The sequence below is a fragment of the Exophiala viscosa genome (genome assembly GCF_022695815.1).
Source record: "Exophiala viscosa unplaced genomic scaffold EDD37scaffold_11, whole genome shotgun sequence".
NCBI lineage: Eukaryota > Fungi > Ascomycota > Eurotiomycetes > Chaetothyriales > Herpotrichiellaceae > Exophiala > Exophiala viscosa.
In genome coordinates, this window is record NW_026944363.1 from 744389 (window position 1) to 761441 (window position 17053).

Genomic DNA, 17053 nt, shown 5'->3' on the forward strand with positions numbered 1-17053 from the left:
GCCATGTCAAGTACTGGGGACCTTCGCCTCGACCATCCTCGTCTTGTAAGGTTGCGGACGTTGCTCTCTGAAAATGTGTATCAACCACGGACTGCACTTGAACAAGGCCGCGCTCAATGAGCAATGCGACTACATCTGCCCATTCATCTCCTAATTTCTCACTGTGGGGTTCCTCTTTACATTGAAAAAGCACATTGGCCACTTTGAGGGATTTGTCAGCCAAGCAGAACCAATACAGCTTACCGTGCTCGTCAACACGGGTCGGCTCGGCGATGTTTAGTAAGATGGTCAACGTCTGGGGTGACGGTATGCCCCCGGTCTGCTCAGTGGGCGACTGGCTCCAACGACAGCCTCACAAGTTCGTCCAGATTCCAGTCGTTTGCAGGCTTCGGGGGCTCCATTTTTAGTTCCGCAGCGACAGCGCGGCTCAGGCCGTATTGGACAGCGAGCTTGAGGAAGTCACTGCTCTGTCCCTTCCATCCTGTGAACAATTGGAGAGTGTTTTCAGCCTCGTACTGGAGGGCGCTTGTGCTCGCGCAGCGGACGTTCCAGGCCGGCCAGTGCTCGACCAACAAGTGCCGAAGAATTGCTAATAGGCTCAGCGGGAGCGAAGCAGTCTCGCGCTCGTTCTTGGAGGCATAGTAGAGGAACGCAACCGCGGACGCCAATGCATCTTCTTCAACGACAATGGTCTCGAAATTGCTTACAGTAAACACGCCCAAGTTGACCAGTGCAAGGACTTGTACAAGCAGTGCGTTACACAAATACCGTGACACATCTGGTAACCCGCAAGCATACTCCCTCAGACGATCGCGTACTTCTGTGCTTTGGCAGAAGAATTCGTAAAAGGAACTAGAGTCGCGTTAGCAAGATTTCTGAGCAGACTATGAGGGACTTGCCCGTGCATAAACTCAATCCGCCAGTCGTTGCAAGCTGGCAGACTCAGCCCAGCTCCAACCTCCAGAAGACCCTTACATTTGCTCTTCAGTCGTCTCTTCATCAACGATATTCGGTACTCGAGCGATTGCCGACTGAAATCTTCTCTAGCCAGGTGCAAGGCGTAGTCTTCCTGCTCTTCTTCGATGAAGGAGAGAGTCATTATGGTCCTGTAACGCACTGGGAGCGTCATGACGAGCAAGAGTATCTTCGCCGCAGCAGCGCGATCCGAGACCGTGATCGACTCGATGATCTGCATGAAATACCCGTCCAATTCGGCTGGGATCGAGTCCAGCTTCTTGAACAGACTTGAAATGGCGTTGCCGTCCTGGAGACACTGGAGTAGGTCTCTTACCACAAGTGCAACCCACAGAAAGACTCCCGATGCCTTGTCCACGATCTGCTGTTCCAAGGTGTCGCACTCTTCAGGCTTCATGTTACGCAATTCGCTAAAGTTCTCGTCCATCTTGAAATGATCTCGCACATAGGTTGCCACGTCGCCTTCTGTTAGATCATGTAGGCTAAGACTCGGATATCGTTTGAAGCCTTCTTCAAAGATCAACCATGGTCGGCTCGAAAGGCAAGCTTTGATGTTCCTGTATTGCGATGTAATCTGGACAAAGAAATTGACCAAATCTTTATGCTGGGCTTCAGTCCCTTGATACTCGTCCAAGCCATCCACCAGAATCATGAAGCAAACAGTATCGGACGCATCCCCAAACAATCGCCCAAGTGCGGACCTCAGCTCTTGCTCGGACCATTCGTCGAGGCTGGCTTGATGCCAATAGTATGCTCGCCATCGTTCCGGGTGTGCGATCTGCATCAGATGTGGCTTTTTCTCCAAGAACTGATACAACAAAGTCCGAAGCATGCCAATCAGGGACTTCTGAAGCGTTGTACCCGCTATCCAGAAGAAGGCACTGGCCAGGAGTAGTTCATTGCTGCCAGCCCATTCCTGTAATGGAGCAGACAGCTTGGGATGTGTTGATACATAGCTCATCAGACACGATTTTCCAGAACCTGGCTTGCCCCTTATCCAGAATAGTCCATTTTGTGGTTGTTCTCCCCTGAGCCAATCGCTGAATGTCACGTCATGGTTGTTGCAGAGACAATCACCGTCGAAGATCCAGTCGAAGGTGGTCGCATGCGTCTCCGTTATCATATCCCGCCTATCTTCGATCTGAACAAAGTAGAGGCTGGCCAGCATTTTCTGAGTAGCATCTTCGGTCAGTTTACGTTTGGTCTCTTCCACAATCTCCACCGATGTCTCAGCAAGCTCAGTCTCATGCTTCTGTTGCCAGTCATGGACGGCTTGTTGGAGTGTGGAAGTTCCATGACCAACGGCACTTTTCAGATCATCAAGTTGCGTAGACAAATGACTGCAATCCTTTCGTACTGCAGCCTTGAACGCTTCTGCAGCGGTCTTGCTCACGCGGGCAATTTCCTGAAGCTCACTTTGGCGCTGGACGCTGTAAGTTTTGTCAGCTTAGAAAAGCCGCAAGACGTATCTGCATACCTCAGATACGCAACTAAGTGCAGAGTGAGCCGAGTTTTGACGGCTTCAAGCTGCTCTCTAAGTGCGTGTATCTCTCTTTCCTTTATCTGAGTACGGATGGTTTGACGCAGTGCTTTGAACCTTCTGCCGTTCAGAGCGTTGACTTTGTCGCAGACATTGCGCAACTGGACCGCCACATCTTGACAGCGTTCGTTTGCTTGCAGAATACCGGTTTCCCAGGCAGCGGCATCCTGGACTGTCTTGCTGGGCGGAGATGTCTGCAGCCGTATAGTCAGACCTTCCAGACATTTTGAGTCTGCCTCCAGCTCTCGAAAAGAGGGTAATGTTCCCTCCTGCCAGATCGTATGGAAATTGCTTGCACAACGACAACCGAATTCGACGAATTGAATGATATTGCCTGCGACGCCAATAGCCGTGATTGGATCGAGCACCATATCGCCCACTGAAGTGGCGTTGTGGGGAGTAGATTGTGTTAGGGTACAAAAGGACTGCTTGAGTGGATGCCAGATCTGGGGAGATTTGGAGGTTCACAAGAATAGAGGTATCCAGTACGACGTTTGAGCGGCCATTAGCATTTACCAGCGTGTTACTGAAAATCACAATACATTCACAATGCCAGGCTGAAAGCGAGTGAATCTCAGTCACTTAGACCTTTGTGTCGATCATTCGTGGTTCTGTCGAAGTGTATGTACCAGATTCCTGGTGAAAACAGAAATGTATGAGCAGCCAGACCATCGTCGCTTCTTCCAATTGCATCCTGAAATCGGGCGAATTCAGGCTACGCCGCATTACATTATTTGCTGCACGTGTGAGTCGGATGCGATATGTGCTTTTGTGATAAGCGATTGAGGATTGCATGTCATCCGCCTATCAGGAGTCGCTACCACTTAGAAAGGAGCCTTGAGTATGCCTTGTCTGAGAAGACCCGGTTCGTATGGCGAGATATGACAGCACACCCTAGTCAACCCTAGACACCTCCATGCCATAGTGTGGAAAGCTCGGTTAGTAGGGTTTGGGCACGCTGCTGCATCCAATAGAGCACCTGTCTGCGGAGCTGTCCGGACATGGATCAGACTAGCACAACATATTAAAGGCAACCTGAAATGCAACGTCTAATGCGAACCACCAGCATCTGTGGCTGAATCAAATGTTGTACCCTCGATATATTTTAAGCCGTCAGCCCTCGTCACCCCTGGTCATTAGATCAAGGTGAGCACACACTGGAGCCGCGTCAATCTACCATGGCTCTTTTCTCCCAGTGCACAACGCATATATGATGACATATTCAAGATGCGAACACGATAGGAGTCGCCTCATAAGGCGAGGGTGGCGACTGAGGCGGAGTCAATTGCACTTCCGTGGTCGAAATATGAACAAGCTGAGCCATCTTTTTCTCCATGTCCGCGAGCTTTCGTTCCAAGTCCAGGACTCTCTGCTCGATAGGAGGGATGTCGCCCTTGGTCGTCACAGAAACTTCGATAACCTTTTCTTCGACCTTCACCGGAGTAGGTGCCGGCGTCTCGGCCAATGTCTTCTCATTAACAACCTGAGCAACAGCAGTAACGGCTGGTACTATAGGTTGTTCTTCTTGATCCGTTCTGTCGACTGTCTGGCTCTGTGCGTTGGCTTCCTCGAGATACTGGATCGCCTCTTTCCTCACATCATACCCGAAGAAAAACTGGCAGATAGGTGGACTGTGCGGCATGGCTCCCGTGATAGGCAGAGGTCCGGAGTAGTATTTTCTGATTTCGGCCTCCTGTTCAGCAGCCTTCGCCGCAGCCTGCGGACCAGGCACGATTGGATTTGTCAGGATTTGCGTGGCAGAGACCCTCGGTAGACGGAAATTTTCGAACTGTTCTAGTCGCTGGAGAAGCTTTTCTGACGGTTTAGCGCTCACACCTTCCGAAGGAGGTACATCAGCCAGGAAGATTTCCAGTGCAGCAGCATCCTCGATGGAGGACGATACTCCCTGTGCATGGGTCAAAAGCATCGGATGGCATGCATCTCCGATCAAAACTGCCTTTCCCTTGGTCATCTTTGACAGCGGATCTCTCTTCATCTGAGTGTAGACCTTAACCTCGGGAGACTTCAGGAAGACCTTTTTGACGGCCGGGTGAAAGCCGTCGAGGACCTTCTCGAGGTCTTCGTGAGTAGCTGGAAAGTTCCAATCCTCGATAATGGCATCTTCTTCGCTAGTCGCATGCTGACCCAACTTGCGGTGAACGGCCAGCACATTGAGGATTTGGTTATCTCGGCAGGGATAAGTGACTGCCATGACACCTTTGGCTGGCAGAGCAGGGGCCCAAAACCCCGGTGGCTGGCCCTCGAACAAGTGCTTGGTTTCCTCGTCTTCGAGAATGTCTTTCATAGGAATGAGGCAACGATAAGCGGTTTGACCACTTCGTTGCATTGGCACCTCTTTCCCGGTGATCTTGAAGTTGAGCCGATCCTGAGGTAAGGTCAGATTCCACCGAAAGCAGATTATCGAGGACAACTCACATGCTGTCCGTCAGCAACAACGACCAGGTCCTTCTGAAATTGCGAGCCATCTTTGAGATGGATCATTCCTGATTCGGGGTCGACATCTGTGACTTGAGCACCAAGTCGAATAACTGTGCCGCCGGCTTCGGCAATCTCCCTCAAGTGACGATGCATATCCACTCGGTGGTAGAAATACCATTTGTTGCCGAATCGTTGTTCGATGTTGGCGAAGGACAGTGTTGATGCCATTGGCTCTAGAGTGTCTCCCTTCGGCCGACGAACCTGATAGAATGTTCAGCACATGTGCATATTGAAGTTCCAAGTTTGCTCCCAAGTGCTGCAAAGACCAAGATGTGGACTATAATTGGCCTAGCCAGTATAACCTACCTGGATATTCTCTATGCCACCAGCTTTGACGGAGTCGAACCCCCAATGTTTGAGAATTCGTCCGCCATTTGGAGGGATGGAAACAGCAGCACCATTCTCGTTTTTAAATAGCGACCGCTCAAAGATCTGAGGGAAATAAGTCAGCAAGGTTGAGATTTTGGCGCGCAGGAAAAGCAGGAACTGGGCAATCTTCACCTCAACTTTGTGACCGATCCTTCTCAGAGCAATGGCAGCTGACAATCCGGCAACACCAGCGCCAACGACTCCAACCTGAAGTCCAGGCGCAGCCGGTGTATGTGAGTCCATGGCCTGTATCGGCAGTAACCTGTAGCGACAGTAACCGGTTTATTGCTGAGAAAGGGTCGGCGGGCAGATTGACGCGTCAGTATCGAAATAAATGAACTGGTAAGGCTGCCACAATTGCCCTACCTAGCCAAGGGAGACAAGACAAGAATGGAGAGAGACGGGCACGGGCAGGCTGGGAAATACTTATCATGGGGGAGACGTGTACCTCTCATCTTGCCGGCCATAGTCGGCTGGCCAAGCAATGTTTTGTCTCTCCTTTTTGCGGTCTCAGAGACCGGTCCATTTGGCCATGATGTGGGATGTAGGCTTGGGAAGCCTCGTATCAACATGCATGGAACCTGTAATGAGGCTATCGTGGTCTAGGCGAACCTTGTCCCCGAGTCCAAGACCGAAACATCAAAGCAGCCACCTTGGCGTTGTCACAAATTCCAAGACAATTCCAAGACAATTCCTTGGGCCAACGGGAGAGTTGATGGAGTAATTGGAAGACTGTCCAAGACCCGCGTGGCTTCTGGCCATAAAGCCCGCCCAGATCTAGAGTCCATGTGGCTTGCAATTTTACGAGGAGGAAAGAATTTTGCCAGTACGAGGCCATGTTCAGAGGTTTGTTCTTACTTGGATAGGTATAGCGAGTCGGGATAAAACCACATAGCCGCAGAGCACCAATCATAGGAGTCAGGACTGATGTCACCTATGTTACTGGTGCTCCAAATCGCTAGAAGATATTTCTGAACGTTGCCTTGTAAGCCTAGACTCGCAACGCCGAGGCTGTGGGAAATGAGATCCAAGACATCCGTGGGAGACGAGGCTCGCCATTCCCTTCTGAGAGCTGAAGCTTTGACTCGATCAAATGTGAAGTAGGCTTGACGAGATTTCTCATCGAAATGCCATGCTTGAGATGATAGTGTCAAACAAGGATCATAGTAGTTTGACGCAGTGTGAGAACTTGTAAACGAAGATAAGAGGTCGTCAGCACTAACTTCAGTAAATCGAGGAGGTGGGCCAAAGTCAAGAGGCTAGGCCATGCGACTGGAGACTTTGCCCTAAGATAAGGCTGATGAATGTCGAATATGGTAATCTTAATCTCCACGGGGGGTCTTCTCGACCTTATCTCGGTAGTACGTAGTACATGATACCTTGTTGGGTCTTTGCTTGGTTGGTCTTCCTAACTTGTCATTTGTGAGGCTAGGGAGCCTCCCTGTGCACTGAGATTGGGTGCTTGGGACCTGGCGTGCCTAGGTTCTCAAAATACCTGCAAGATTCGCGAGTTCATCATAAGAACACGAGAAGCCACAGACGGGTCATGTCTCAGGAGTAATCTTCTCTTCAGGCTGAGGGTGATGCGTTGAACAGAGGCCGGATATGGTTGATCAACACGATGCCCATTGTCAATGTTTGCCTCAGGACTGGAGCATGTTGATGGTAGTCGGCTTGACTTACCCCAATGGTGTCTCTTAGCAACGTTTCGGTAAACATCCGCGCCGGGCTTCAGGAAACAACCTTCCCCCGCATGAAGTGCCCGTTCTCCAACATGTCTTCAAGGCGGGGTTTGGCACGTATATCATACATGGCATCATGACTGCTAGACAGGTGCGACGCAAGAACAGTGCCTATCTAATCGATTCTGAGGCCTTTTTCGTCCCTAATAAAGAGAAACCATGTCTCCCAAAACGCTCAACGACCTGAAGCGGAAGGACCTCCTACAGTCTAAAGGCTACATCAACGAAGAATGGGTCGACGCAGCCTCCGGCAAGACTTTCGATGTCTACGATCCCGCCACCCTCGACAAGATCGCAACACTCCCTGAAATGGGAGCGGCGGATGTCGACAAAGCAGTCGCGGCCGCACACGCAGCGTTCCAAACTTTTAAGAAGACCAGTGCCCGCCAACGAGCCAGGTGGCTCCGGAAATGGTCTGACCTATGTCTCGAACATATTGACGATCTAGCCCTGATCTTGACTCTGGAGAACGGTAAGACTCTAGCTGAAGCCAAAGGCGAAGTCACCTACGGCGCCTCATTCCTGGAATGGTTCGCCGGAGAAGCAGAGCGTGTGCACGGCGAAGTCGTCCCAACCGCAAACCTCAATCAACGGATCTTGACCTTCAAGCAGCCTATCGGCGTTGCAGCTTGTCTAGCTCCTTGGAATTTCCCTATTGCTATGATCACAAGAAAGGCCGGTGCAGCACTTGCCGCCGGCTGCACAACTGTCTGGAAGCCTGCAGGAGAGACTCCCCTAAGTTCACTTGCCCAAGCTGTCCTCGCGCAAGAAGCAGGCTTCCCCAAGGGCTCAGTCAACGTCATCACGACACTCAACACGGTCCAAGAGGTCGGCGATGCCCTGTGCAAAAGCAAGTTCGTCCGTAAATTGAGCTTCACCGGCAGTACTCGGGTCGGAAAACTTCTCGCCAAGCAATGCAGCGACAGCCTAAAGAAGCTGTCTCTCGAGCTCGGCGGCAACAGTCCCTTCATCGTGTTTGACGATGCGAAACTCGAGACTGCAGTCGAAGCTTGTATCATGGCCAAGTTCAGAAACTCGGGTCAGACCTGCGTGACGGCAAACCGCATTTTCGTGCAGAGTGGCATATATGACAAGTTCGCAGATGCTTTGACAGCAAAAGTCAAGTCTCTAAAGGTTGGGCCTGGTGTTGAGGACGGTGTGTTTGTCGGACCATTGACGCATGAGCGTGCGGTAGAAAAGGCAATGAACCATATCAACGGTAAGTCGATCACTAGGGAAGTATGTCGCGTATGGTTTCAAGATAGCTGATACTGTGTAGATGCTAAAAAGCACGGCGGACAAGTCGTGCTCGGTGGAGCGCCCATGAAAGATCTCAAGGGGTATTTTCTGCAACCCACTGTCATCAAGAACATGAAGCGAGAGATGATAACAACCCGAGAGGAGACTTTCGCTCCGGTGGTCGGCCTGTACGAGTTTGAGACCGAAGAGGAAGCCCTTGATATGGCCAACGACTGCGACGTCGGCCTCGGTAGCTTCATCATAACGGAGAACATGGCTCGAGCATGGCGTGTGACCGAAGCTCTGGAAGTGGGCATGGTTGGCGTCAATCTCGGCCTCCTGAGTGCGTGCGAGAATCCGTTTGGGGGAGTGAAGGAAAGCGGCTATGGTCGAGAAGGTGGTCGTCAGGGCATCGAGGAGTATCTCGTCGTCAAGAGTATGTTTATCAATGTTGCAAATTAGCTGGTGATTGGTAGTCATATTGTCTCTGGGCAATTCAATCATTCCTTGATTTGCCAATGTCCGATTTCTGCTGGCTTCCAGTTGTGAGTTCCTGGTAGAAGAGCAAAGCATGTCCTGACAAGAGTACCGGGGAGAAAACCCTCTCAAACGCCTCTGGAGCATGAGGGCCATTCATGAATAGATACTTCTCAGGATGATGGGGGGCCACTCCAGGTATACGAGGTCATCTGATCCCGTGAGATCTCTCAACTATCGAGCTCAACCCTTCGTTTCAAAACATTCCTTGCATCGCCCTCACTCAGATGATGCAGCCCCATATCTGCAAGGGCTTGACGCGCCGCCTCATTGCTCCGGAACACGAGCTTTTCAGCGTCCCAAAGACTCCATTCATCGGATTCCTTCATTAGGGAGACATTCGTGGCGTCTTCTGATATGATTTGCCCACGTTCATCCTCGTCGAAGCCCCAACCATCATCACCACCTGCACCAGTACCAGAGCCTGCAGGCTTAACAGCATCAAGGGAGAGGAGGAATACTGCTTCTTGAAGGCGCTTCATAGTGCCACCAATGACCCCAGGCAAGTGGCTTTCCTTTTTGATGCTATCCTCAATTGCGGACAGATCCCGCCTTAGTTGAGATGCTCCTGTCGCCGAGAAGGTGTGATGCATTAAGACGTTGTCGTAAATCTCCCGTTGCACCGTGGCACAATAATGCTTCGTGATCCGTCGCAATGGGCCTGGAGCTAGCACTCTCGCCAGGTAGCCGAGGAGCACGGTCGTGGTCTCACAGAAACCATCAAGGCTGGCCGAGGGTGCCGTTGCTCCGGCCTCAGACGGCGTCGCAGCAAGAGATGACCACTGTCCGTATCTTGCATAAGGTCCGAATGCAGCGTGCAAGTTCACGTCCAGAGCTCGGAGGATTTCTTCCTCGCTACGTTCGCGCATGCGCCGATATGCCAAAGCAGTCTGGTCAAAGAGTCCGCTACCGTCGGCATCCAGATCACCATCTGGATCATCCGAATTGATAGTAGCAGATGTTCTGGCTGCAACATCCGCCACTCTGAGGCCAGTACCGACAGAAGCGTTATGGCCGTTGCTGTCTTTTGCGCGGTACTGAAGTTCCTCCCAGAGCTCCAAGAAGAAAACATCGTCGCTCCAGTCGGACATTTTGCGCTCCAGGAACTCAGCACTGCCATAAATCTTGGCCAGCGACTCCAAGCCTTTACGACCTAAAGAGTCGCTATCATGTTGACCCGGTATCAGTCGGCCGGCTCTGTAGGCCATCAGGTATGCTTGAAGACTTCCTTGCAAATGATTGTGGTAGTCATCAAATATGGACAATTGAATCTCCAAGAGAAACTTTATCTTCTGACTGAATGACGAGAGTCCTCTGTAACGGTCGGTGATCGTCTCTAGCAAGTCATTCACTCTGATGGCACCCTTGGTAGGCTTGGTCTGTGTAGAGTCGGCATCAAAATCGACATCAACACTGTCGGCTGCGTCTCTTATCGTCCTGTAGCGAGAAAGAGCAAAATCCTTCTCCACTGCTAGCCACGGTGCGAAGTATCCGTGAACGGTCAAAATCTTCCAGGTCACTCCTTTCCAGTCCGTCAACATCCTGGGAATTGGGACGTAGCCCCATGTATCACGGAGCGCCGCGTCGAAAACCATTAACTCATGCATGAAGTGAGATAGGAGTTGCGGCTCCTGGGAGATTTGCGGCAAAAAAGACAAGCTTTTCGCAAGCACAATAGGTAAGAGCGCAGTTATAAATGCCGACACAGCATCGGAATATATGGCTTCCAAGGTCTCAGAAGACAGTACCTCCTCATCGAATATCGGCCCAAGCATATCGGACACGAAGCCACTGTGTCTTTCAACGAGATCGAGCACATGGGTGAGGAAGTATTCCGGTTTGTCCAGTCTGTTGGTGGGCTTGTCTCCATAGAAATGGTAACGAAACCTCGCTGCGAGAGGCTGTACCATAACCTCAAGAGGAAGCAAGACAACGGGCTCAACGTTTGGAGAGGGGCCGAGATTGTCTTTGCCTCCAAAAGCTGTGATCAAGTCTGGATCCTGCAATTTGAGGAGTAGCCTAACTTGTTGATCCCATCTCTCACGAATGTTGCCAATGAGATTGAGTTCTTTGGAAGGCCATTTCATCTGCTCTAAGATTTTGCGTAGATTTTCTTCGAGCACGTTCTTGACCTCGTTGTACAACTGGTTGCAATGTTGCTCGATCTCGTAAACCAGCTGCGGGGCGGCATCCTCTGCGGCGGGCTGTGCAGACTGTATCTGCTTGAACAAGCCTCGTAGTTGGACATAGGCTTGTACAGATGTCTCCGGTTGGGAGGATAGATTCGACCTTGTCTGGGTGCTCAGTGCGTTCATTTGCTGGACGATTTCGAGATGTCCTTGGGCAATTTCGAGGTTCCGCACCCTGACCATTCGAGCCTCAACCTTGCTGACCGGATCATCAGAAGCGTCTGATTGTGCCAGAAGTCTCTGTCGTTCTTGGACCTCCGCCTCTTCAGCTAGGTAGCGTTCTGCTCGTACTTTGAGCTCGCGAGAGCGATCTTCGACTCGGGCATGCGCTTCCTGGTAGCTTCGCCGGGCATCCTCCAGCTAAGAGAGTGTCAGCAACGTGCGACACAGAGTGAGATGCAAAATTTACCTGTTTCTTCAGAAGGTCCTGCTGTTCTTGGACTCGTTGTATCAAGCTGTCCAATTGATCGAGATCTGCCGCAGTTTGAATCTTATCATTCACATAGTCCTCGACTCTGGTTCGAACGTCGCCAGTCTTGGACCGACTCAGCTCCGCCATGCTGGGCGTACCGTCCTGATCAATTTGCGAATGTGAGATCTGTGAAGGGGTTCAGATTGGCGAGCAAGGAAATAAATTATGAGGTGTCCTTGTCCTCAGCATTTTCGATCCCAGCGCGTCATTTGCAGTTGGAGACGCGACCGTCCTCAAACCGATGACGACGTGTAAATTTAGTCAATGCACCCAAATATTGCCTCTGAAGACTGAAGCCGTCGGCAACATGACTGTCAAGTGATATCACGCATGTCGCACTGGCGACACTGCCGGTGCTCAACATGGACAGCCCTTCGAAGCGGCGGAAGAAGAATGACTCCAAACCTGTGTCGGTTTCGCACCGCAGTCTCGATTTCTTCTTTCGCAAACCAAGTCAACAATCTGAGTCAAACGGCCAGCCCACGCGAAATGAAGTTGTAACTAAGGCCCAACTTCCAGCTCCCGGTCATGATGAGTCCAATTCAGGACAGCCGCTTACAGACGAAGAGTTGGCCAGAAAACTGCAGGAAGAATGGGCCAAAGAGGATGCGGAGCGAACAGGGATCCAGAACGGGCACACTTCGCCCACGCTGGTTGAAGATAGGGAGCACGACACAGAAAACGACAAGGACGAATTCGTTGCATCCGTGCTTGAGGAGGATGGTGCCGCAGGTCAACTCCCCGAAGGCAACAAGAAAGGACTGCTAGGATTGCAATCCACGGCCTCCGAGGAAGACAAGATCACTTTGACTGTACCTTTCGACCAGAGTCCGTTGACATTCGAACCTGCGAAATACGTCACGGAGCTCAAGAGGAACTGGGGTGCAGATTGGGGCGATGCTTCTTATGCCCTGCTGGTCAGATGTTTCGTTTTGGTCAACTCAACACAGAGTCGGATCAAGATAGTAGACACCCTCGTCAACTGCCTCAGAGTCCTTATTGAAGCAGATCCCGAGAGCCTTCTACCTGCAGTATGGCTCGCTACGAATTCGATATCGCCACCATACATTTCTCTGGAATTAGGCTTAGGCGGTTCTGCCATCTCCAAAGCACTGAAGAAGGTATGCGGACTCGACGGTGCTGGGCTCAAAAATCTCTATGACAAGCATGGCGACGCGGGTGATGTTGCTTTCGAAGCCAAGAAGAAACAGAGCTTCACGTTGAGGAAACCAAAGCCGCTCACCATCAAGAGTGCCTATCAGACATTGGTCAAGATTGCAAATAGTAAGGGCCACGGAAGCGTGGAACAAAAGCAGAGATTGGTTGATCGTCTTCTGCAGGACGCTCGAGGACCAGAAGAAAGCCGCTACATTGTGAGGACACTCGTCCAGCATCTCAGGATTGGCGCGGTCAAGACAACAATGCTCATTGCTCTCGCGCGGGCCTTCCAACTATCACGTCCAGAAGGGGCAGACTTCCCGATCAGAAACCCTGCAGAGCTCGCTAAGCTCAAGAAAGAAGACCTGGCCGTTGTGTGGTCAAAGGCAGAAGAAGTCGTCAAAACCTGCTTCGCACGGCGACCTAATTACAACGACCTCGTACCTGGGCTTCTCGAAGTTGGCGTGTCCGATGACTTATTGCTACGTTGTGGCCTAACATTACACGTCCCTTTGCGACCTATGCTGGGCAGCATCACGAGAGACTTAAGCGAGATGCTCACTAAGCTCCAAGGACGAGACTTCAGCTGCGAGTACAAGTACGACGGGCAACGAGCACAAGTCCATTGTGACGACAAGGGTAAAGTCTCCATCTTCTCCCGCCATCTCGAGGTCATGACAGAGAAGTATCCCGACCTGGTCGCTCTGGTCCCTGAGATACGGGGCGACGGAGTCTCAAGCTTCATCCTTGAAGGAGAGGTTGTTGCTGTCGACCGAAACTCAGGAGAGCTCCGCACCTTTCAGACACTCACCAACCGAGCAAAGAAAGATGTCGACATAAGCACCATCCAGGTCGACGTCTGCCTCTTCGCATTCGACCTGATGTATCTTAACGGCGAGCAATTACTTGACCGACCCTTCCGAGAACGTCGAGGGCTCCTTCGCAGCATGTTCATCGAGAAGGAACACCACTTCACTTGGGTGAAAAGCATCGACGCCACATCTGCTGACTCGGAGACGGTCCTCGAGTTCTTTAAATCCGCCACCGACATCAAATGTGAAGGCATAATGGTCAAAGTGCTTGACAATCTACCTAACGCCGATCTCATCAATCCCGATGAAGACCTCAACGACGACTCACCTGCTCCACCAGTTCCCGCTCCCGTAACACTCAGCAAAAAGGGCAAGAAGGGCGCCAGCAAAACCAAAGCGTCCGACCAAAAAGAGGACAAAGAAAAAGGCACCCGCCGCAAAGCCCTCCTCGCAACCTACGAACCCGATAAACGTCTCGACTCCTGGCTCAAAGTGAAAAAAGACTATGCCACCTCCGCCGACACAATCGACCTCATCCCCGTGGCCGGGTGGCACGGCCAAGGCCGCAAAGCAAAATGGTGGTCTCCCATCCTTTTGGCGTGCCGCAACCCCGAAAACGGATCGCTGGAAGTCGTCACAAAATGCATTTCTGGATTCACCGACAAATTCTACCAGGCCAATAAAGAAAAATATGCCGAGGGCGGCGACAACACACTGGGAAGTATGCCTAGCTATATCGAGTCTCCATATCAGGCTCCCGACGCGTGGTTCGAGCCTCAGGAGGTTTGGGAGATGGCGTTTGCCGATATCACGCTTAGTCCGACGTACACTGCTGCGATTGGACTTGTGAGTGATGAGAGGGGGTTGAGTATGCGGTTCCCGCGGTTCCTGAAGGTCAGAGAAGACAAGAGTATCGAGGAGGCGAGTACGAGTGAGTTTTTGGCTGGGTTGTATAGGAAGCAGGAGGCTAGGATTAAAATGCAGGGTGGGGGACAGGTAGTTGGAGAGGAGGAGGACGAGGGCGAAGAGGAGTGAGCCCGACTGACTTGTGTGAGCAGCTTGCGGATCGAATGCTCTTATGCAGTTAATCTGAATTGACTTGGTGTCAAAATTGGAACTACAGTACTGTCTACCTAATCTGAGTTATCCGCCTGTAGTCCTCCGATCGCCATCGCTTGACCATCCTGGGTATCCGACGAAAGGAAAATCTCCGATTTCCACAAGCAGTCAACATGCTTCAACTGAAGCAGTGATGCCCGGGAAGCATAACGCAGCTCGAATGATAAGATGTACATGCTTGGACGTTCTTGACGACACGACCTCCTGGGAAGTCAGCCCCATCATTGCTTAATCAGCGAAACCTCTCGGCCCATCGTCCTCCTTGACGGCATCTGCAAAGCTCTTTCCCTCTTCGACCTTGGCCGTCTCTTCACCTTGGTTCGTCGCATATATAGACTCCTCTCCGCCGCCTGTGCCATTTCCGTTTGGGGACTTCTTTGGTTCAGCGGCTTCGTCTGCCTTCTTCGAAGCTTTGTCAGCACCCTCGGCTGCTTTGTCCTTGGCGTTCTCAGTAGACTTCTTCACGTCTTCCGGAGCCTCTGCTGCTTTGTCTTTGGCTTGCTCCGAGGTCTTCTTCGCTTCGGCTGCCGCTCTCTTCTTTGCCTTTCCCGAAGTCTTCTTCACATCATCGGCGGTCTGTTGCGCAGTTTCTGAAGCCTTCGACCCAGCCTGCTTGGCCGCATCTACTGTCTTATTGACTGTTTGGGCCACATTCTCTTTGACTTCGTCTAATGAACCAGTCTTGCTCTTGATTGCGTTTGTTGCCTTTTCAGCGGTTTCCTGCAAGTTCTCCTTAATCGCTTGCAAGTCGCGCTGAAATTCATCTTTCACCTTGCCAGTATCAACTTTGGACATGGTCTCCTTGGCCTTGTTGACGCCTTTCTGATACGTGCTCTTGGCTTGGTCAGCCAGGTCACGCAATTCAGCTTTCACCTCATCTCCGTCGATGACCGCATCTTCCTCTCCAATGTCCTCCGTCACCTGATGCATTTCGTCGAGTGCCTCACTGAGTCTGCGAGCAAGACCCTTGGATGCATCTTGTAGACTTTGTCTTGCAGCGTAGGCCTTTTCGCTTGCGGTGCTGCTTCGTCTTCGCTCGGTACGCTTGATGTATGAGGTGACGAAGAATTGCGCGAACAACCAGGTGAGTGGAAGGAAATACATGCAGTTGAGCAAAATGGCGAAGACTTGTCCACTGGTGTCTAGACAGTGCACGTATTGCACCTCATCTCTGTATCGTGTCTCTTCTCTGGCGACAAGATCTTCCGCAGCATGAATTGCGTCGATTCCGAAAGTCTGGCCTTGTTCATTGAGGACGTTCTCTGCTAGACCTTCGTAACCTGCAGCACGCAGCGCAGCTTTCTTCAACCACGATCCAACCCCGGCGGATGCCGTAGCAATTGCGCTCGATGCGGTAGCAGAAATGTCGCTGTTCACGCCAGTCGCAAGCTTTGACGCAACGCCACCAAGGTGGTAGATGTAAGGCACGCTGACCGGAATCTGATAGGAGATGAACAGGTGCAGAGAGGCATACACTGATCCAACCACAAATTGGGAGATCTGGAGCGTGGTCAAGGCTCGTTTGAACCATTTGGGGACACGAACGCCGAGCGCAGAGACGAGATAGTAAGTATACTACAAGCATGTCAGCGAAGTGTTTCTAGATTGGCACGTTAGCATTGACTTACCATGATGGCATGAACACCAGAATTGACAAGGACAAACATCCAGATGGGCGGAGACATGTATCTGATGCCTGCCCACATACACAACATAGCTCCCGCATGATGGTACGTCTGCAGAAGGCTGCTCCTCCTTCCCTTGCTCAGGATGATCAAGGTGTCAATGATTTCGTAGAATTTGGAGAGGTAGAAAAGCCAGCCGTAGAAAGCCAACCCTTCGTTCCACATTCTGCCCACATCTGCGGTAGCTGGACCAAGTCCATCCGCGGCCAGATGGAACAGGCGATTCGTCATTGTCCAAGCGCTGGTTGTGATGTTGTAGGTTGCTGCGTTTCCAACTCCCCTAGGGCCATGTAATTTGCAGAACGCGTCTACCGTTTCGGCCACAGTCGTTTCTTCACTCCATGCAGGCAGGGTCAAGCGAAGTGCATTGATCATGCCAAGACAGGTCCATGCTGAGTATGCAGCCAGGAAAGCGTTGTGTAGGATGACAAGAAGCTTGAAGAGTCTCGTTCTGCTGATAGCCCATGGTTTGTACTTGCGGTTTGCGTTGGCTGAGTTCATGAAGACAACAAGCGACATGTACAGTAGGGCAACCGTGATCGGTACATGCGGTGAGAGCGTCGCATTGTAGATATTGGTGGGAACGGTAAAGGGGTGCGCAAAGGTTGAATGGTTGGGAGGAGGAGACAAGGTCGTCGGCGCAGATGAAGGGGGGAATTTGAAGAATTCGGCTGGCGGTGCTGTGACTTTGACTCTGGGAGCCGTCTGGCTGAGGCC

The 17053-nt window shown here is 51.5% G+C and overlaps 6 protein-coding genes across 6 annotated transcripts; 2 read left to right on the top strand and 4 right to left on the bottom strand.

The window, feature by feature from the left end:
- Window positions 1-114: 114 nt before the first annotated feature.
- On the bottom strand, window positions 115-3000 carry EDD37DRAFT_142805 (uncharacterized protein). Its single transcript, XM_062809584.1, has 3 exons — window positions 2453-3000; window positions 900-2405; window positions 115-852 (listed from the first exon to the last, which is right to left on the bottom strand). The coding sequence occupies exons 1-3, from the start codon at window positions 2884-2886 to the stop codon at window positions 324-326; spliced, it is 2469 nt and encodes an 822-aa protein (XP_062666935.1). The 5' UTR covers window positions 2887-3000; the 3' UTR covers window positions 115-323.
- Window positions 3001-3519: 519 nt separating this feature from the next.
- On the bottom strand, window positions 3520-5800 carry EDD37DRAFT_142891 (salicylate hydroxylase). The gene is made up of 4 exons (XM_062809587.1): window positions 5516-5800; window positions 5321-5446; window positions 4952-5215; window positions 3520-4901 (listed from the first exon to the last, which is right to left on the bottom strand). The coding sequence occupies exons 1-4, from the start codon at window positions 5624-5626 to the stop codon at window positions 3738-3740; spliced, it is 1665 nt and encodes a 554-aa protein (XP_062666936.1). The 5' UTR covers window positions 5627-5800; the 3' UTR covers window positions 3520-3737.
- Window positions 5801-7284: 1484 nt separating this feature from the next.
- EDD37DRAFT_653350 (succinate-semialdehyde dehydrogenase) lies at window positions 7285-8826 on the top strand (the record flags this gene model as incomplete). The annotated part of the gene is made up of 2 exons (XM_062818554.1): window positions 7285-8344; window positions 8405-8826. 2 exons carry the CDS (start codon window positions 7285-7287, stop codon window positions 8824-8826), a joined length of 1482 nt encoding a protein of 493 aa, XP_062666937.1.
- Window positions 8827-8955: 129 nt separating this feature from the next.
- Window positions 8956-11786, bottom strand: EDD37DRAFT_142827 (TIP-1 family-domain-containing protein). The gene is made up of 2 exons (XM_062809585.1): window positions 11500-11786; window positions 8956-11450 (listed from the first exon to the last, which is right to left on the bottom strand). Exons 1-2 carry the CDS (start codon window positions 11647-11649, stop codon window positions 9072-9074), a joined length of 2529 nt encoding a protein of 842 aa, XP_062666938.1. The 5' UTR covers window positions 11650-11786; the 3' UTR covers window positions 8956-9071.
- On the top strand, window positions 11599-14723 carry EDD37DRAFT_142886 (DNA ligase 1). The gene has a single exon (XM_062809586.1). The coding sequence runs from the start codon at window positions 11925-11927 to the stop codon at window positions 14565-14567; it is 2643 nt and encodes an 880-aa protein (XP_062666939.1). The 5' UTR covers window positions 11599-11924; the 3' UTR covers window positions 14568-14723.
- On the bottom strand, window positions 14612-16666 carry EDD37DRAFT_639627 (GNS1/SUR4 family-domain-containing protein; the record flags this gene model as incomplete). Its single annotated transcript, XM_062817185.1, has 2 exons — window positions 16280-16666; window positions 14612-16226 (listed from the first exon to the last, which is right to left on the bottom strand). Coding segments are annotated over exons 1-2 (1631 nt in total), but the record flags the coding sequence as incomplete, so codon positions are not given.
- Window positions 16667-17053: the final 387 nt, after the last annotated feature.

Excerpts from the sequence above, each read along its gene's own strand:
- EDD37DRAFT_142886 (XM_062809586.1), top strand. The coding sequence starts at position 11,925 with ATGGACAGCCCTTCGAAGCGGCGGAAGAAGAATGACTCCAAACCTGTG.
- EDD37DRAFT_142805 (XM_062809584.1), bottom strand. The coding sequence starts at position 2,886 with ATGGTGCTCGATCCAATCACGGCTATTGGCGTCGCAGGCAATATCATT. Across the intron at positions 2,406-2,452 it reads CACTTAGTTGCGTATCTGAG|CGTCCAGCGCCAAAGTGAGC; the intron begins GTATGCAGATAC and ends CAAAACTTACAG. Across the intron at positions 853-899 it reads CGGATTGAGTTTATGCACGG|TTCCTTTTACGAATTCTTCT; the intron begins GCAAGTCCCTCA and ends ACGCGACTCTAG.
- EDD37DRAFT_142891 (XM_062809587.1), bottom strand. The coding sequence starts at position 5,626 with ATGGACTCACATACACCGGCTGCGCCTGGACTTCAGGTTGGAGTCGTT. Across the intron at positions 5,447-5,515 it reads GGATCGGTCACAAAGTTGAG|ATCTTTGAGCGGTCGCTATT; the intron begins GTGAAGATTGCC and ends TATTTCCCTCAG. Across the intron at positions 4,902-4,951 it reads TTGTTGCTGACGGACAGCAT|GATCGGCTCAACTTCAAGAT; the intron begins GTGAGTTGTCCT and ends ACCTTACCTCAG.
- EDD37DRAFT_142827 (XM_062809585.1), bottom strand. The coding sequence starts at position 11,649 with ATGGCGGAGCTGAGTCGGTCCAAGACTGGCGACGTTCGAACCAGAGTC. Across the intron at positions 11,451-11,499 it reads AGGACCTTCTGAAGAAACAG|CTGGAGGATGCCCGGCGAAG; the intron begins GTAAATTTTGCA and ends ACACTCTCTTAG.